Raw genomic sequence first — 14,527 nt, forward strand, 5'->3', positions numbered from 1 at the left:
ACCATAATCCTGTTCCCCTCCATATATTTTCTTTCCTTTGCACAGAGCCGCTACATGTCCCATTCTTTGGCATTTAAAACACCTTAATGGAGGTGGGCAAAACTTTTTCAAACATGAGTCAAATTTTTGTTACCGTAAGTACAAGAAAAGTGAACACCAAATTTTTGTTACCGTAAGTACAAGAAAAGTAATAGGAATCCTCTTATAAAACATTTTATTTTACTGTCACTAAATAAAACAATTAACACACAAAATTGAGACGTTCACAATTTTACATTTATTTCAGAAATCCACAAGCAGAAACCCCAAAAAAACAAATCAAAGCAAAAATGAATTAGGTTGATTTTCCTGGGTTAAGATAGCTAGAGTAAAAAACTCAATCATTTGAACTACAACCTAGCCCAATGATGAACTAAAGGAGCCTAACTTTACTCCTTATTGTCCATGTTCTGTTTAGAGGTGAATTGGGTCTGGAAGCCAAAACAGCCAAATACGCCATCTAAACGTGAATCTATTCTCAATTGCAGCAGTTGGTTCTAGATACATAAACCCTCTACAGTTGCAGAAGACAGTATTTTTCTGTGTTTGTGGTGGCATCCATTTACACACAGGTGTTAGGAGATCATCACTAATCAGCCTTGTGGAAACACTAACCCTATAAAAAAGGTATCAATTTAACTTTTAAAAATGTATTTTCTCGCTGATATGATCCTTATGCTTCCAAAACTGTACCACAAGCGACGTGTGGCAATGTTCAGACCGAATGTCTGGGCTCTTAAAACTTCCCCGAACAGAAGACGCTTAATCCAATGACTCATGTGTAATGTAATGCAACAGAGTCATGATCAAGGGTTAAAGAGGCAACCCTACCATCAAGGTCTTCACAAACAAACAAACATGGATATGTAGCCTACATGTTAAATTGGATCAATGATCCATAAGGTTGATGCAGGAAAGTTTTCCTTAAAAACACTTTTACATTATGAGAGAGATGATACCTGATGACATTAAAACAAAGAACTACTCAAATGTTCCTTTTTACGTAACACCAACATTTGAATATCGCTATTGTAAATGAGAATTGATTCTCAATTAAAAGGTCAAAAATATAAATTATTTAAAAGTCAAAACGACCATATCAAACAAACAAATAAGACATCTTATCAACACAATTTAGTTGGACTTCTAAAGTGTTACCACACCATCAACGTGTTAACAATAGCAGCCAAATGTCCCATACTCATTAACTGGTGTTGACTTGAGTTTTGATGAGGTAAAAACAACTTTCAGTAAGTGTGTGTCCCAAATGGCAATTCATACCCTAAAAAGTAGTGCACTAAATAAGGAATAGGGTGCCATTTGGAACACAAATAAGACTCTTTGGCCCTTGATTAACCTGTATGAAGTCTCTGATGAGCTTTCAGGCTGCTCTTCTGAGTGAAAGTCTTACCACATATCTCACAGCTGTAGGGCTTCTCACCAGTGTGAGTGTGCAGGTGTCTTTCAAAATGACTATGGCGATCAAAACTCTTTCCACAAAAGGAGCATATGAAACATCTATTTCTTGTGTCGTCTGTAGTGGCACTGGTTCCCTCTGTACTGTCAAAACTGTCTATGCCAAGGGCAAATAAAATCCCCTCTTGACTGTAGTTTGGTTCTGTGATGTACTCTCTCATTGCCGTTTCCTCCTCTACAGGTAGTGGTGACGGTGGTACCCGGTCCTGAAACCTAGGTAGTACTGTTCCATCACCATCCTCCCTGTTCCTTGCATGTAGAACCACCCCTACATACTGCTCTTGCTCAATCACATCCAACTTGTCTTTCTCATCCTGAAAAGACAAATCTTCAAGTTCCACCTCTCTAGAAGCTAACGTATAGAACCCGTGGTGGTGGTGCAGTCCATCAAAAGAACTGTGATGGTATTTGACACTGGGTGAAACAGGATGGGAGTTCTGCTGCTTTGTCGCATCGGAGGAGCAACCTGGATTTAGTGATCCAGACTCCATATCACTGTGCCTCTCTGTGAAAGATCTACACAGCTGACTCTCCCTCTCATCACTGTGCCTCTCTGTGAAAGATCTACACAGCTGACTCTCCCTCTCATCCATGACATACTCTGGGTCGTCCTGGTAACCTGGTCGCTCTGTGCTTTGTTGGTGTTGAGGTCCTGACTGACTGAGTATCTGGGATTCAAACTGCTTCTCTTTCTCTGCTCCCCCCACCAACCCCTGCCCCCTGCCCTCCTCCTCCTCAACGTGCCCGGAGCTAGGCTGTGCTTCACCAGGTGAGGGCTGATCCCTCGGTTCCTCTGGGTTCTCCGAGGGTCTAGGATAAAAGTCAGGCTTCTTATCATCAAGCAGAGATTGTCCCGGTAGCATGTCAGCATCGTCTGCTTGACAGGAAAAGAGTATCAAGTATTTTAGCATTTTTTTAACAACATGGCAATTCAAACAATGTAAATCATCCAACATGAACAGTTTAATGTCATCTTAAACCCAACAGAGAACAGGAAAACCTATTGGCACCCTATTCTGTATGTAGTGTACTACTATTGATTAGAGCCCTTTGGGTCCTGGTCAATAGCAGTACACTATAAAGGGAACAGGGATCCATTAGGGATGCAGCCTTACTTAATTATAGAACGGGCATACTGTCTGTTAATTACAGAATAATTGACTGATTTACACTCCTAAGAGAGTTAGTTTTTCATGTATTTAAAATATATATATATATTGTTCTAATCTCTTACCTCTGTGAGTCTTCAGATGTCCTTTGAGACTACTCTTCTGGTTGAAACATCTTCCACATATGTCACAACTATACGGTTTCTCACCCGTATGAATTCGCTGGTGCCTTTCCAGATGACCAACACGCTCAAAAACCTTCCCACAGAATGAGCAGATGAAGCACTTCTTGTCCTTGGTGACTCCTTGGAAGGTTTTCACCTTCCTTTCCGGAAAACTGGAGAAGATGGGAGGATGGTTCAGAGAAGCCCCGTCCGTGACCTGCGAGTTTGGCTGTACTGTACCGTCACTTGCTATCAAGAGTGTGTCTGAAGGTCCATAATGTTGCTGTCTGAGCTGTAAAATCATATCCTCTCTGACATCTACATATGGTTTCCCTGGAGATGAAGCACTGCTACATGACGCCTCCACCCTTCCTGGGACAGGAAGTACAGGGGAGTGATCGGTGAGACACTGGGAGTTCTGACCTGAACTGATGAAATATTCTGAATTGCTCGTCTCCATATCGTTGTCTGCTTGTGAACTGGACATCCACGGCCGGCCGTCTCTCTCGTACGTTGACAAGTCATCATCCAGTTGCTGTTCTGCTCTTCCTGCAGTCTGTTCTCCTGCTTTATGATCTAGTGTCTGGAATGCATCCTTCTCCTCCCCTGGCTCAGACTTCATGGGCATCTGAGGAGCAGTTTGGAACACTTCGTCCTTCTCGTTCATCTGCTCTTCCTCAGACTGACGTCCATCCAGGAGAGGCTTCTCTTCATTGTTAGCTAGTCCGTCAATCGATACTGTGTGGAAAGATTACATTTGATTAATAAAACAATGAGGCATAGAATTGTTTATGTCCTATTAATAACCAATATATTGGATGTCATTATGTAGTGAGTGTGTCCCATCCCTATATGATGCACTACCCTATGGGCCCTAGTCAGAAGTAATGCATACATGGAATAGTCTATGACCAATAACCTAATAAGTGATTCTAATCTCTTACCTCTGTGAGTCTTCAGATGTCCTTTGAGGCTACCCTTCTGGTTGAAACACCTTCCACATAGGTCACAACTATACGGTTTCTCACCCGTATGAATTCGTAGATGTCTTTCAAGATGGCCGTAACGTTCAAAACTCTTTCCACACAGTGTGCAAATGAAGTGTTTCTTAACCTGGAAAAATATTCGGTTACTCGCTCTCCTTGTCGTATTATAATTTGGGTCAGAACCCAATACACATTGAGGGTCTGGGTTTGACTGTACTGTGCCGTTGCTTGTTCTCCTGAGCGCGTCTGACTGCCGATGACGTTGTTGTTGTCTGAGCTGTAAAATCATATCCTCTCTGACGTCTGACTCTAAATATGGTTTCCCTGGAAAGAAAACACTGCTGTGTGATGCTTCCCTGTCTTTTATCCCTGTAGTCTGCTCTTCCTGTTGACCCTCTCCTCCTGGCTCAGTCTTCACCAGAATCTCATCTGCAGGTCCAACTCCTTCATCCTTTTCATTCAAATCTTCCTCAGGCTGCAGTTTTTCAAGCGAGGTCTTCCCCTCACAAGTGGTACCACTTTTACCAGGCAGTTTTTCAAGCGAGGTCTTCCCCTCACAAGTGGTACCACTTTTACCAGGCCCTGTGGAAATTAATAAGTACGGTATGTCAGTCATCAAAATCATTTATTGGTTGTTTTAATTGTAATCTAAATGGATGTGTTGCTGTGGGGCAGTTGTGTCAAAGAAGGGTGTAATGGTTTGTAATAATAATGATTTGATTTCACATGCCTCCTGTTTCTATAGCGGGATGTACAAGTACACCCCCTGGACAGGATACTAGTCTGTTGTAGGGCCTTACTCCCAAATCCATCTCCTTAATGCTGAGTGTCAAGCAGAGAGAGTCTGTGGTCGAACCCCCAACCTTCCAAACCCAGGGTGTAGGCCTCCACTCTAACAACAAGGCCACTGAATTGGTTATAATAATAGTTATTGCTATTCCTCTCCCATCCCATTGTGCACAGACAGATATGACCCGAGGACACACTCGTCTGTTGTAGGGCCCTAACGTTAGCCCTGGGCACAGTGCAGTGTGAACGTGAGTTGGCTGATTACATATGCCTACATTGTTTACCTGCAAATATTTCTGGCTGACTACTGTGACGTCACGTGCACAGTTAGCTATTGATAACTATTGATTGATTATAAAATAGTTAGTACCACTACGTCGACCCACCTCTCTTAAAATTCTCAGCAGCAACTGATCGACCACGATGAATGCGTCTTCGAGCATTAATCCCTCGAGCTCTTCGAAGCTCGCTGTCAAGTTGTTGTACATTATTTTTCAGGACGTTGATTTCATTTTCCCGTCGACACATTTCTACACGTAACACAACTATACCATCGTCGACTACTTTGTTAATTTCTGAAACCGCAGCTTTAGAAAGTACTTCTATGATGGAAGCGATCTGAGCCCGGAGAGAAACACTGCTCAACATTTTCAAACGTTTGCGAAAACTAAACAGAGATCTGTCTGACTTCTGCGGATAATTGAAACTTTGTATCTAAGTAATATGCTAATAATTTGGTTTAAATATGCTAGCAACAATGTGAATCACGTAGTTATATGTGCAGCTACAGAGAGGAAAAGGCGAAGCGAGAGCTTTTACTCCACCCAAAATCTGCCCACGACGTGAGGAATTTTTGTATGGAGGTCAACGGAAAATGGAATTGTTAATTTGCTATGTGAGATAAATACAATACTATATTGATACAATAGACGTTTCGTAATGGTTAGCTTGTTATGCATGCCCTGATATAAGTAAACGCATGTGACATTTCGTCAATTTAGAAATATCGACTATATCGGAGTTGTCATAGAGCTAGATAGAGGCCTCATCATGGATATAATGTTGCCAATTAAGGGCTTCAAATAATTTTAAAGTAGTCAACTTGGTGGGGATTCCTATTAGTTGGGAGCAATCAGCCAATGAAGAAGAAGAAAAGGGCTCTTGAGTGGCTCAGCAGTCTAAGGCACTGCATCTCAGTGCTAGAGGCGTCACTACAGACCCTGGTTCGATTCCAGGCTGTATCAGAACCGGCCGTGATTGGGAGTCCCATAGGGTGGCGTACAATTGGCCCAGCGTCATCCGGGTTTGGCGGGGTAGGCCGTCATTGTAAATAAGAATTGTTCTTAACTGGCATGCCAAGTTCAATTTAAAAAATGGTGCTGCCCATGCTGTCACAGATGATATAGTGGCACAGATACAAAATTGAGTCCTCTATCTATCTCCATGTCTGTTCACACGCGTATCTGCCTTCTCATTGGCTAGACTGGTCCCACCTGAACTCGCCTCCCCCTGCCTGCTTCCGTCTTTGATGACATTTATTTCCATTGTTAGAGTGGTAACTCGAATATCTTGTCAATATAATAGACAATCTTTGATGCAATAAACTAAAATAGGGTTATGGCCGGAAGTGGTGAAAATAGTCAACCGTAAATAGAAAAGATTATGAGCAACGGAATTTGAGATCTGGCGTCACTTTTTTTGACGAGGCAAAGATAAATAACATGAAAAGAGGTTCAACATCTTTAATACTCTATATATGAATACTTCATATTTTGGAAACCTAAATCTTCCCAGTACAGGTAGACAATATATCCGGTAAACTTTATTTTGAATCCCAAAATACACGAACTGGATATGTAACCATTTAGGCTGTCGGAGAAATATACACTATGACAGTAATTGGTTGATTTACCTCAAGCTATAGACGTGTGATTAGATGTTTTTACGTCATTTAAGAAGTGTCCTTGCTATCAGGAATCCTTGGGATGTCCAACTCTGACATCACATTTGATATTATTTTAATGGACCAAAAATTTGCTTATCTTTCAAAAACAAGGGCATTTCTAAGTGACCCCAAACTTTTGAACGGTAGTGTGTATATATATATATATATATACAGTGGCAAGAAAAAGTATTCCCCCATCTGATTTTCTATATTTTTGCATACTTTTTTTTATCAGATCTTGAACCAAACCCTAATATTAGATAAAGGGAACCTGCATTTAAAAATCCCCCTCCCGCCCCCCCAAATATTACTATTTCATTTATTTTGTTTTTAAAAAGTAGTGCAACACCCCTGTGTGAAAAAGTAATTGCCCCCTTTAACTCAACGACATTTGTGGGTTTTCAAGCATGAACTGCTCGTTTCAAGTCCTGCAAGAAATTCTCAATTGGCATTAAGTCTGGCCTTTGACTAGGCCATTCCTAAACTTCAAATGTGTTGCTTTTTAGCCATTTCATGTAGACTTCATTGTGTGTTTTGAATAATTTGACCCAGCTGCGTTTCAGCTCACAGATGGATGGCCTGACATTCTCTTGTAGAATTCTCTGATACAGAGCAGAATTCATGATTCCTTATATTAAGGCAAGCCATCCAGGTCCTGAAACACCAAAGCATCCCCAAACTATCACACTACCACCACCATGCTTGACTGTTAGTATGAGGTTCTTACTGTGGAATGCAGTGTTTGGTTTTCGCCGGGCATAATGGGACCCACGTTGTCCAAAAAGTGGACTCAAGTTTGCCAAAAAGCACCTGAAAGAACCTCAAGACTCTTGAAGAATGTTCTAAGGACAGATGATTCAAAAGTATAACTTTTTGGACGCCATGGGTAGTTCATGCTTGAAAACACACAAATGTCGCTGAGTTACAACAGTTCTGCATTGAAGAGTGAGCCAAAATTCCTCCACAGCGACTTAAAAGACTTATCAACAACTACAGGAAGCGTTTGGTTGGAGTCATTGTAGCTAAAGGTGGCACAAACTATTATTGAGTGTCAATGGACAATTACTTTTTCACACAGGGGCATTGGGTGTTGTATAACTTTGTTTATTAAATAAATGAAATAAGCAGGTAATTGTTGTGTTATCTCAAATGTTTTGCACAAATTTGTTTACATCCCTGTTAGTGAGAATTTCTCCTTTGCTAAGAAAATCTATCCACCTGACAGGTGTGGCATATCAAGAAGCTGATTAAACAGCATGATCATTACACAGGTCCAACTTGTGCTGTGGACAATAAAAAGCCACAGTAAAATGTTCAGTTTTGTCATACAACACAATGCCACAGATGTCTCAAGTTTTGAGGGAGAGGCAAATTGGCATGCTGACTGCAGGAATGTCCTCCAGAGCTGTTGCCAGATAATTTAACGTTAATTTCTCTACCATAAGCCGGCTCCAACAAATTAGGCAGTCTGTCCAACCGGCCTCAAAACTACAGACAACGTGTAACCATGCCAGCCCAGGACTTCCACATCTGGCTTCTTCACCTGCAGGATCGTCTGAGACAAGCCACCCGGACAGCTGATGAAACTGTGGGTTTGGACAACCAAATCATTTCTGCACTTACTGTCAGTAACCTTCTCAGGGAAGCTCATCTACCTGGACGTCGTTCTCACCAGGGTCTTGACCTGACTGCAGTTCGGCGTCGTAACCGACTTCAGTGGGCAAATGCTCGCCTTTGATGGCCACTAGAGAGTGTGCTCTTCATGGATGAATCCCAGATTCAACTGTACTTGGCAGACAGCATGTGACCAGTCCTCTTCTGGTTGTGCCGGATGGAGATTATAACAGTACATGGCCGAGATGTTCAAACGTTCATAGATGACCAGCATGGTCAAATAATAATAATCACAGTGGTTGTAGAGGGTGCAACAGGTCAGCACCTCAGGAGTAAATGTCAGTTGGCTTTTCATAGGCGATCATTCAGAGATAGAGACAGCAGGTGCGGTAGAGAGAGAGAGATTCGAAAACAGCAGGTCCGGGACAAGGTAGCACGCCCGGTGGAGACATTTAATTTCTGCCCCCCGTTTTACCATCGGAATGTGATACAAAAAGGGTGTCAGGTGTGCTTTAGGACCACGCGGGAGCCTCCCAGATGTGGGATAGGCTGTTTGTAGTGTTTTTCCGAATGGATAATAAAAAATAACAAAAATTAGTTATGCCCCCCCCCACTTCTAAAATCAAAGTTTTGCCCATGTATATATATATATATATGTCACTTATTAATGGACTTGTACAGTTTTAGTGTAGGGCAGTTCCAAGGATTCTGTATAGCACAACCATTTATGAAGCGCAAACATACAATTAATTTATATAAATAATACAGCTTTATGAATCAATTTACATACAAATCACATTATGTGCAAGACCAGGACATTTGAACAATTCCTTAATACAAAATTTAATAAATTTAAAAAAAAAAAGTTATACATTTTGTGAAGGAAATGATGGGAGGAGCTCAGCCGGACAGTGTATTCTTCCCAGCTGCGTTGTTGTAGGCACGTTATTGCAAGCATGGCCGGGGACACTGAAACACATCTCAGTGACTATGCCGAAAATAACAACGTTATCCGACAACCATTCCTTATCGGAGTGTCCGGAGGCACTGCCAGTGGCAAGGTTAGCACCTTACATATATTGTCTATTGTTGTATGTTTTTGAAACTGATGGAATGTGTTCCAAGTCGCTCGTAAACTCGTCGACCGCGTGGCTCATGTCATACTGTTGGTTTGAATGACATCAACCCCTTGCCAATCTTGAGTAATCAGCATTTTATTAACGAGTTGGCTAAATGATCAACTTTTACATGTGGTTTCTCTTCATCCGTTGGCATCATATTTCTCTTGTCCCCAGGATGCCTAATTCCACCACACACACACACAATGGAAGCAGCTTTAAGTTGGCAAATACATTTAGTTAATTATAGTTGGCATTCAAATCAACCAACAGTTTCTAGTTAGTGAATTAGCTAAACTGTAATCGTTATATTTTATCCCCGGCACTACATGCTAACATTTGTTATTAAGTAGACTGGCTAGACAGCTAACGTTAGCTAGCTACTTTTTGTTGCACACACAGCTATAGAGAGCCTATAGCTTATCTACCGCGCCATACATCCAGCTAAATCACTCTTTTGTTTAAAGTTATTTGTTTAACTAGCTAGCCCCGCGGGTTAGTCGACTAAGACCACGGTTCGTACCCTCTTCTGAATGTCAAAGTGACGAACTATTCGACACAATGTGGCTATTATCCACTATTGGACTTATTTATTGACGGAGGACACGACTTCCGGCTATTTCAGTTGAATCTATTGTTGACGCTTAGCTGCCTAGCTAATATTAACCACATAACAATAACAGACGTGGGCGCAAGCGGGAAACGGGCGTCAGTTGCTACTAATACATTAAAAAAAAAATGTATTCCAGTATACTTTTTGCAGGAAGAAAAGCAGGTTCGGTACATATCTTCCTAATTATTCTTGCACATATGCTTGACGCACACAGAACTGAATTCTTCATCTAATGAACATAATGTCCCTGTACAAGACTTATAAGACCTGCAAGGTATTGCAATAAAAAAAACATGGTATATACAGTATCAGTCAAGTTAACTCACCTACTCATTCCAGGGTTTTTCTTAATTTGTACTATTTTCTACTTTGTAGAATAATTGTGAAGACATCAACTGAAATAACACATGGAATCATGTTTAACACTGTTGGTTACTACAAATCAACTTTTTTTGAGTTTCTTCAAAGTAGCCAACCTTTGCCTTGATTGCTTTGCACATTCTTGGCATTCTCTTAACCAGCTTCATGAGGTAGTCACCTGGAATGCATTTCAATTAACAGGTCGTCCTTGTTAAAAGTCGATTTCCTTATTGAGCTTTCCTTATTGCATTTGAGCCAATCAGTTGTGTTGTGACAAGGTAGGGGTGGTATACAGAAGATGGCCCTATTTGGTAAAAGACCAACTTCATATTATGGAAAGAACAGCTCAAATAAGCAAAGAGAAATGACAGCCTATCATTAATTTAAGACACGAAGGTCAGTTAATCTGGAAAATGTCAAGAATTTTGAACGTTTCTTCAGGTGCAGTCGTCCAAAAAACCATTGCGTGCTATGATGAAACTGTCTCTCATGAGGACCACCACAGGAAAGGAAGACCCAGAGTTACTTCTGCTGCAGAGGATAAGTTCATTAGCGTTAACTGCACCTCAGATTGCAGCCCAAATAAATGCTTCAGAGTTCAAGTAAGGCACACCTCAACATAAATTGTTCAGAGGAGACTGTAAATCAGGCCTTGATGGTCGAATTGCTGCAAAGAAACCACTACTAAAGGACACCAGGAAGAGACTTGCTTGGGCCAAAAAACACAAGTAATGGACATTAGACCGGTGGAAATCTGTCCCTTGGTCTGAGTCCAAATTTGAGATTTTTGGTTCCAGCCGCCGTGTCTTTTGAGACGCTGACTAGGTGAACGGATGATCTCCGCATTTGTGGTTCCCACTGTGAAGCATAGAGGTGTGGGTGTGCTTTGCTGGTGACACTGTTGGTGACTTATTTAGAAATCAGGGCATACTTAACCAGCATGGCTACCCCAGCATTCTGCAGTGATGCACCATCCCATCTGCATCCCATCTGGTTTGCGCTTAGTGGGACATCATTTGTTTTTCAATTGAGATTGTTTGAGATGAGTTGGACTGCAGAGTGACGGAAAAGCAGCTCAGCATATGTGGGAACTCCTTCAAGACTGTTGGAAAATCATTCCTCGAAGCTGGCTGAAAGAATGCCAAGAGTGTGAAAAGCTGTCATCAAGGCAAAGGCTGGCTACTTTGAAGAATCTACAATCAAAAATATATTTTGGTTTAACACTTTCGGTTACCACATGATTCCGTATGTGTTATTTCATAGTTTGACCGGTACTGTACCATCCCCGGAATTCCATGTAACAGAATTATACAGTTGTACATTTGTCATTAAATAATTGTCACTAACAAAATAACGTTCTCTAACCATCTTTGAAAAAATGATGATGTATTATTTTTCTGTTATTCCAACTCAAACACCTATGAGGGGAGAAATTATGTTTATATACAATTAACCAGGATAGTAATTCTTGTTTAGTTTAGTGAAGTTACATTTGAGGAGAAATTCAATGACTCCTTTTTTTTTTCTTTTTTTTTAAAACTAGAATTGGAATAATATTACAAATCCTATCCTTCAATTGATGTAATTGTTGATCCATCTAGTCTTAAATAATGTTGGATGTACCAAAATCAAGCACATTTAAACATCCTTGATTGATTTAAAAAAAAAAAAATTTTTTAAGTATTCCCTGTCTACGTCTTTTTAATTGTTGCTTGGGGGAACATCCAATGCCATTGCAGAATATATTAATCTTGATAATCCTTCAGTTTTTGACAGCAATATGATGACTCTTTTTAAAAGAGATCCGTTAACAACGAAGCATAATATTTTCTTCACTTTCTACATGTACCCAGGCTACAAATAAATGTATTTTGTTAGCTAGATTATTTGTTTTTAAAGTAGTACAGGACGCAGTCAAGATTTGTATGTAGTTACCACACTATGTAGTTAATAGCTTTGTGTGATTTGATAATGGCGTGTTAACACTGAGCCTAGTATGGCCTGTAGTTTTCCACTATTTGTTCGTACTTGTTGGTTTGAGACCACAATTAAATACCAGTCTTGTAACCAACAGTAGTTTGGAAAGCAAATTAATAGTTTGCGTCGTATATCACAAGGCATATGTAATAAGCTTGTGAAATGAACTAATGTTAAAATTCTTAAAAGAATTCGATGGAAGCTTCTACTCAATGTCCTTTCCATTCCCTGGCTCCTTCCTTACCCTCCTCCGTTCCTATTGTTCGGTTGACCCACACATGAAGTTAACTTTTGGCATAGGGCCACTGTTTGGCTCCTTGAAAATCCCTGTACATGGTGTTGGGTGTGACTGAGGTGGGGTGGTTTGGGATTGCTGGCCCATGGAGTTATGAGGAAGTAGTGAGCGAACAGTAATAACCTGCAGTGTGGTGTAGCAAACATGGTGTACTGAACATGACGTCACATTACCCTACTGTAAGTGCACTGGAACCAATGTGGCTCGGGTTGAATGGTATCCAGGCTTGTGCCTGCTTGCATTTGCTAACTGAGATTACTTACTGCCTGTAATATTTACTGTACACACACCCCGCTGTAGTGTTATGTCTGGCCAAATCATAGTCTGTATATAGAAGCTACATCGTGTTTGACAGGCTCTTAGATGAGGAGCTTTAGGTTAGTCTGTGTGCTGCAGTGCTGAACAACACGGTCTCCGGAGTGGGCGTCCGATTTCATTGTGACACTTTTTTTCACGGACACAAAAGCACCATAGTCTGTGGCAGGTCAGGAGAATGCCCCGTCAGCACTGGCAGCCTGGTAGATGGGAGATCCTGGCATTTGAGTGTGTCGGTGAGGACCGGTGGCCTGGGCACTGGGAAGGGCACCTGGGTCCAGGGTGGTACTTCCATAGTGCTCCCTGTTTTTGCTGGGGTACTGGGTACAGTATGTTTTGCTGGGGTACTGTGTGGGGCTGTGGTGGTCATGAAATTGTCAGATAATGATTGTCAAGCAAATAACTGCGGTCTCACAGTAATTGACTGTTAATTAACAAACACATTTAGCATCTCCTGGCTTCCACACACAGTCTACAAGCCACTGATGCAGACCTTAGGAACATCGACAGTCTAATAAAGCCAGTTTAATATAGCCTACACTATCACAATCAATCCATTTATTTTAGAAACAAGAAATTAAGAAATGTGGTCTATTTCAGAACAGAATAGCATACTCTGAGTTGGAGTTAGTTGCTTAGAATTCTGTGGCATTCTTTTTTTAGTATGAAGAATACAATTGAACATAGCTGAATAAAATAGAAAGGATATTTATTCCAAACGAGTGCGCGGTGCAGCTATTCTGTTTTTGAGCGGTTAACAAAGAAACCGGTCCTCCTATATGCTTTATTTAGTTATTTATGAAACTTCCGTTGGGATACAAACATTGGGCTATGTGTTTTAATTTTTAATACATTCTAAGGCTGCATGATACAACTCCAATGATGATTTGAAAAAAGTGGCATGGAAGGCATGGGCTTTGTTTTTTGCGCAGGCTGTACACACTTCATCAGCGCCTAATTCACAATTTGACAAGCACTTGATAATGCCTTGAATCCAGGCGGAATCCCCTTTGGCCGTAATGCCCCCTAAAAAAAAACATGCAATTTGCGGCCAGAGGCCGTTGTGCTCTTGTGTTGAATATAAGAATTTTAATTCCCTTCTCCCGGGTGCGTGCTACGAAGCACCTCTCAGTTATTAGCCAATGTCCGTCACATGATGGGGTCCTTCTCATAGGCTACAAGTGAAGACTAACACATCGGATGTTGGAAAAACTGTCCACATTTACTTGTAAAAAGCTGTCGTCGAGGCAAAGAGGTGGCTACTTTGAAGAATCTAAATTATAAAATATATTTTTTGTTTAACACTCTTTTGGTTTCTACATGATTCCGTATGTGTTATTTCATAGTTTTGATGTCCTCACTCTACAATGTAGAGAATAGTACAAATAAAGAGAAACCCTTGAATGAGTATGTCAACTTTTGCCTGTTACTGTAGTTTGCAATAGATGTTTGCTTTTTAGGTGTCACTGTCATTTAGGTTTGGATAGAATTTTGATTAACCACATGACAATCATTGTAAGATATGAAGACGTTATTGTAAATTAAATGAACCTGCTCTGTGAAAATGTGCATATGAAAACTAACTGCCATGCAGATCGGTAGAAATGTTCCGATAAATTGGCATTCCACCTGAGAAAGGTAGCCGACTCTTCGTGTAGCTTTTACCGGCAACTTCAGGAGAGTAACAGGCCTGCCAACATGCACTCACTTTGCGTACCAACTACTAA

The 14,527-nt window shown here is 40.9% G+C and overlaps 2 protein-coding genes across 3 annotated transcripts in view; one reads left to right on the top strand and one right to left on the bottom strand.

The window, feature by feature from the left end:
* Positions 1-254: 254 nt before the first annotated feature.
* On the bottom strand, positions 255-5,566 carry LOC112260887 (sal-like protein 1). 2 transcript variants are annotated; one of them, XM_042329076.1, is made up of 5 exons: positions 4,950-5,566; positions 3,733-4,356; positions 2,750-3,526; positions 2,065-2,389; positions 255-2,016 (listed from the first exon to the last, which is right to left on the bottom strand). In XM_042329076.1, the coding sequence occupies exons 1-5, from the start codon at positions 5,209-5,211 to the stop codon at positions 1,392-1,394; spliced, it is 2,613 nt and encodes an 870-aa protein (XP_042185010.1). In that variant the 5' UTR covers positions 5,212-5,566; the 3' UTR covers positions 255-1,391. The 2 variants fall into 2 exon arrangements, with proteins under 2 accessions (XP_042185010.1, XP_024292025.1); XM_024436257.2 differs by having other exon boundaries at positions 255-2,389; positions 4,950-5,565.
* A 3,467-nt stretch (positions 5,567-9,033) lies between these two features.
* uck2b (uridine-cytidine kinase 2b) overlaps positions 9,034-14,527 on the top strand; it is a 30,339-nt gene continuing 24,845 nt past the window's right edge. The window contains exon 1 of the mRNA XM_024436260.2: positions 9,034-9,183. Within this exon, the coding sequence (XP_024292028.1) occupies positions 9,079-9,183 (105 nt within the window). The 5' untranslated portion in view covers positions 9,034-9,078. The remainder of the gene's footprint in view (positions 9,184-14,527) is intronic.

The sequence above is a fragment of the Oncorhynchus tshawytscha genome, linkage group LG10, assembly GCF_018296145.1.
Source record: "Oncorhynchus tshawytscha isolate Ot180627B linkage group LG10, Otsh_v2.0, whole genome shotgun sequence".
Classification (NCBI taxonomy): Eukaryota; Metazoa; Chordata; class Actinopteri; order Salmoniformes; family Salmonidae; genus Oncorhynchus; species Oncorhynchus tshawytscha.

Coding starts and splice junctions, on each gene's coding strand:
- LOC112260887 (XM_024436257.2), bottom strand. CDS start 5,211: ATGTTGAGCAGTGTTTCTCTCCGGGCTCAGATCGCTTCCATCATAGAA. Junction 3,527..3,732: donor ACATCTGAAGACTCACAGAG/GTAAGAGATTAG, acceptor CTTTCCACACAG/TATCGATTGACGGACTAGCT. Junction 2,390..2,749: donor ACATCTGAAGACTCACAGAG/GTAAGAGATTAG, acceptor CCTGTCAAGCAG/ACGATGCTGACATGCTACCG.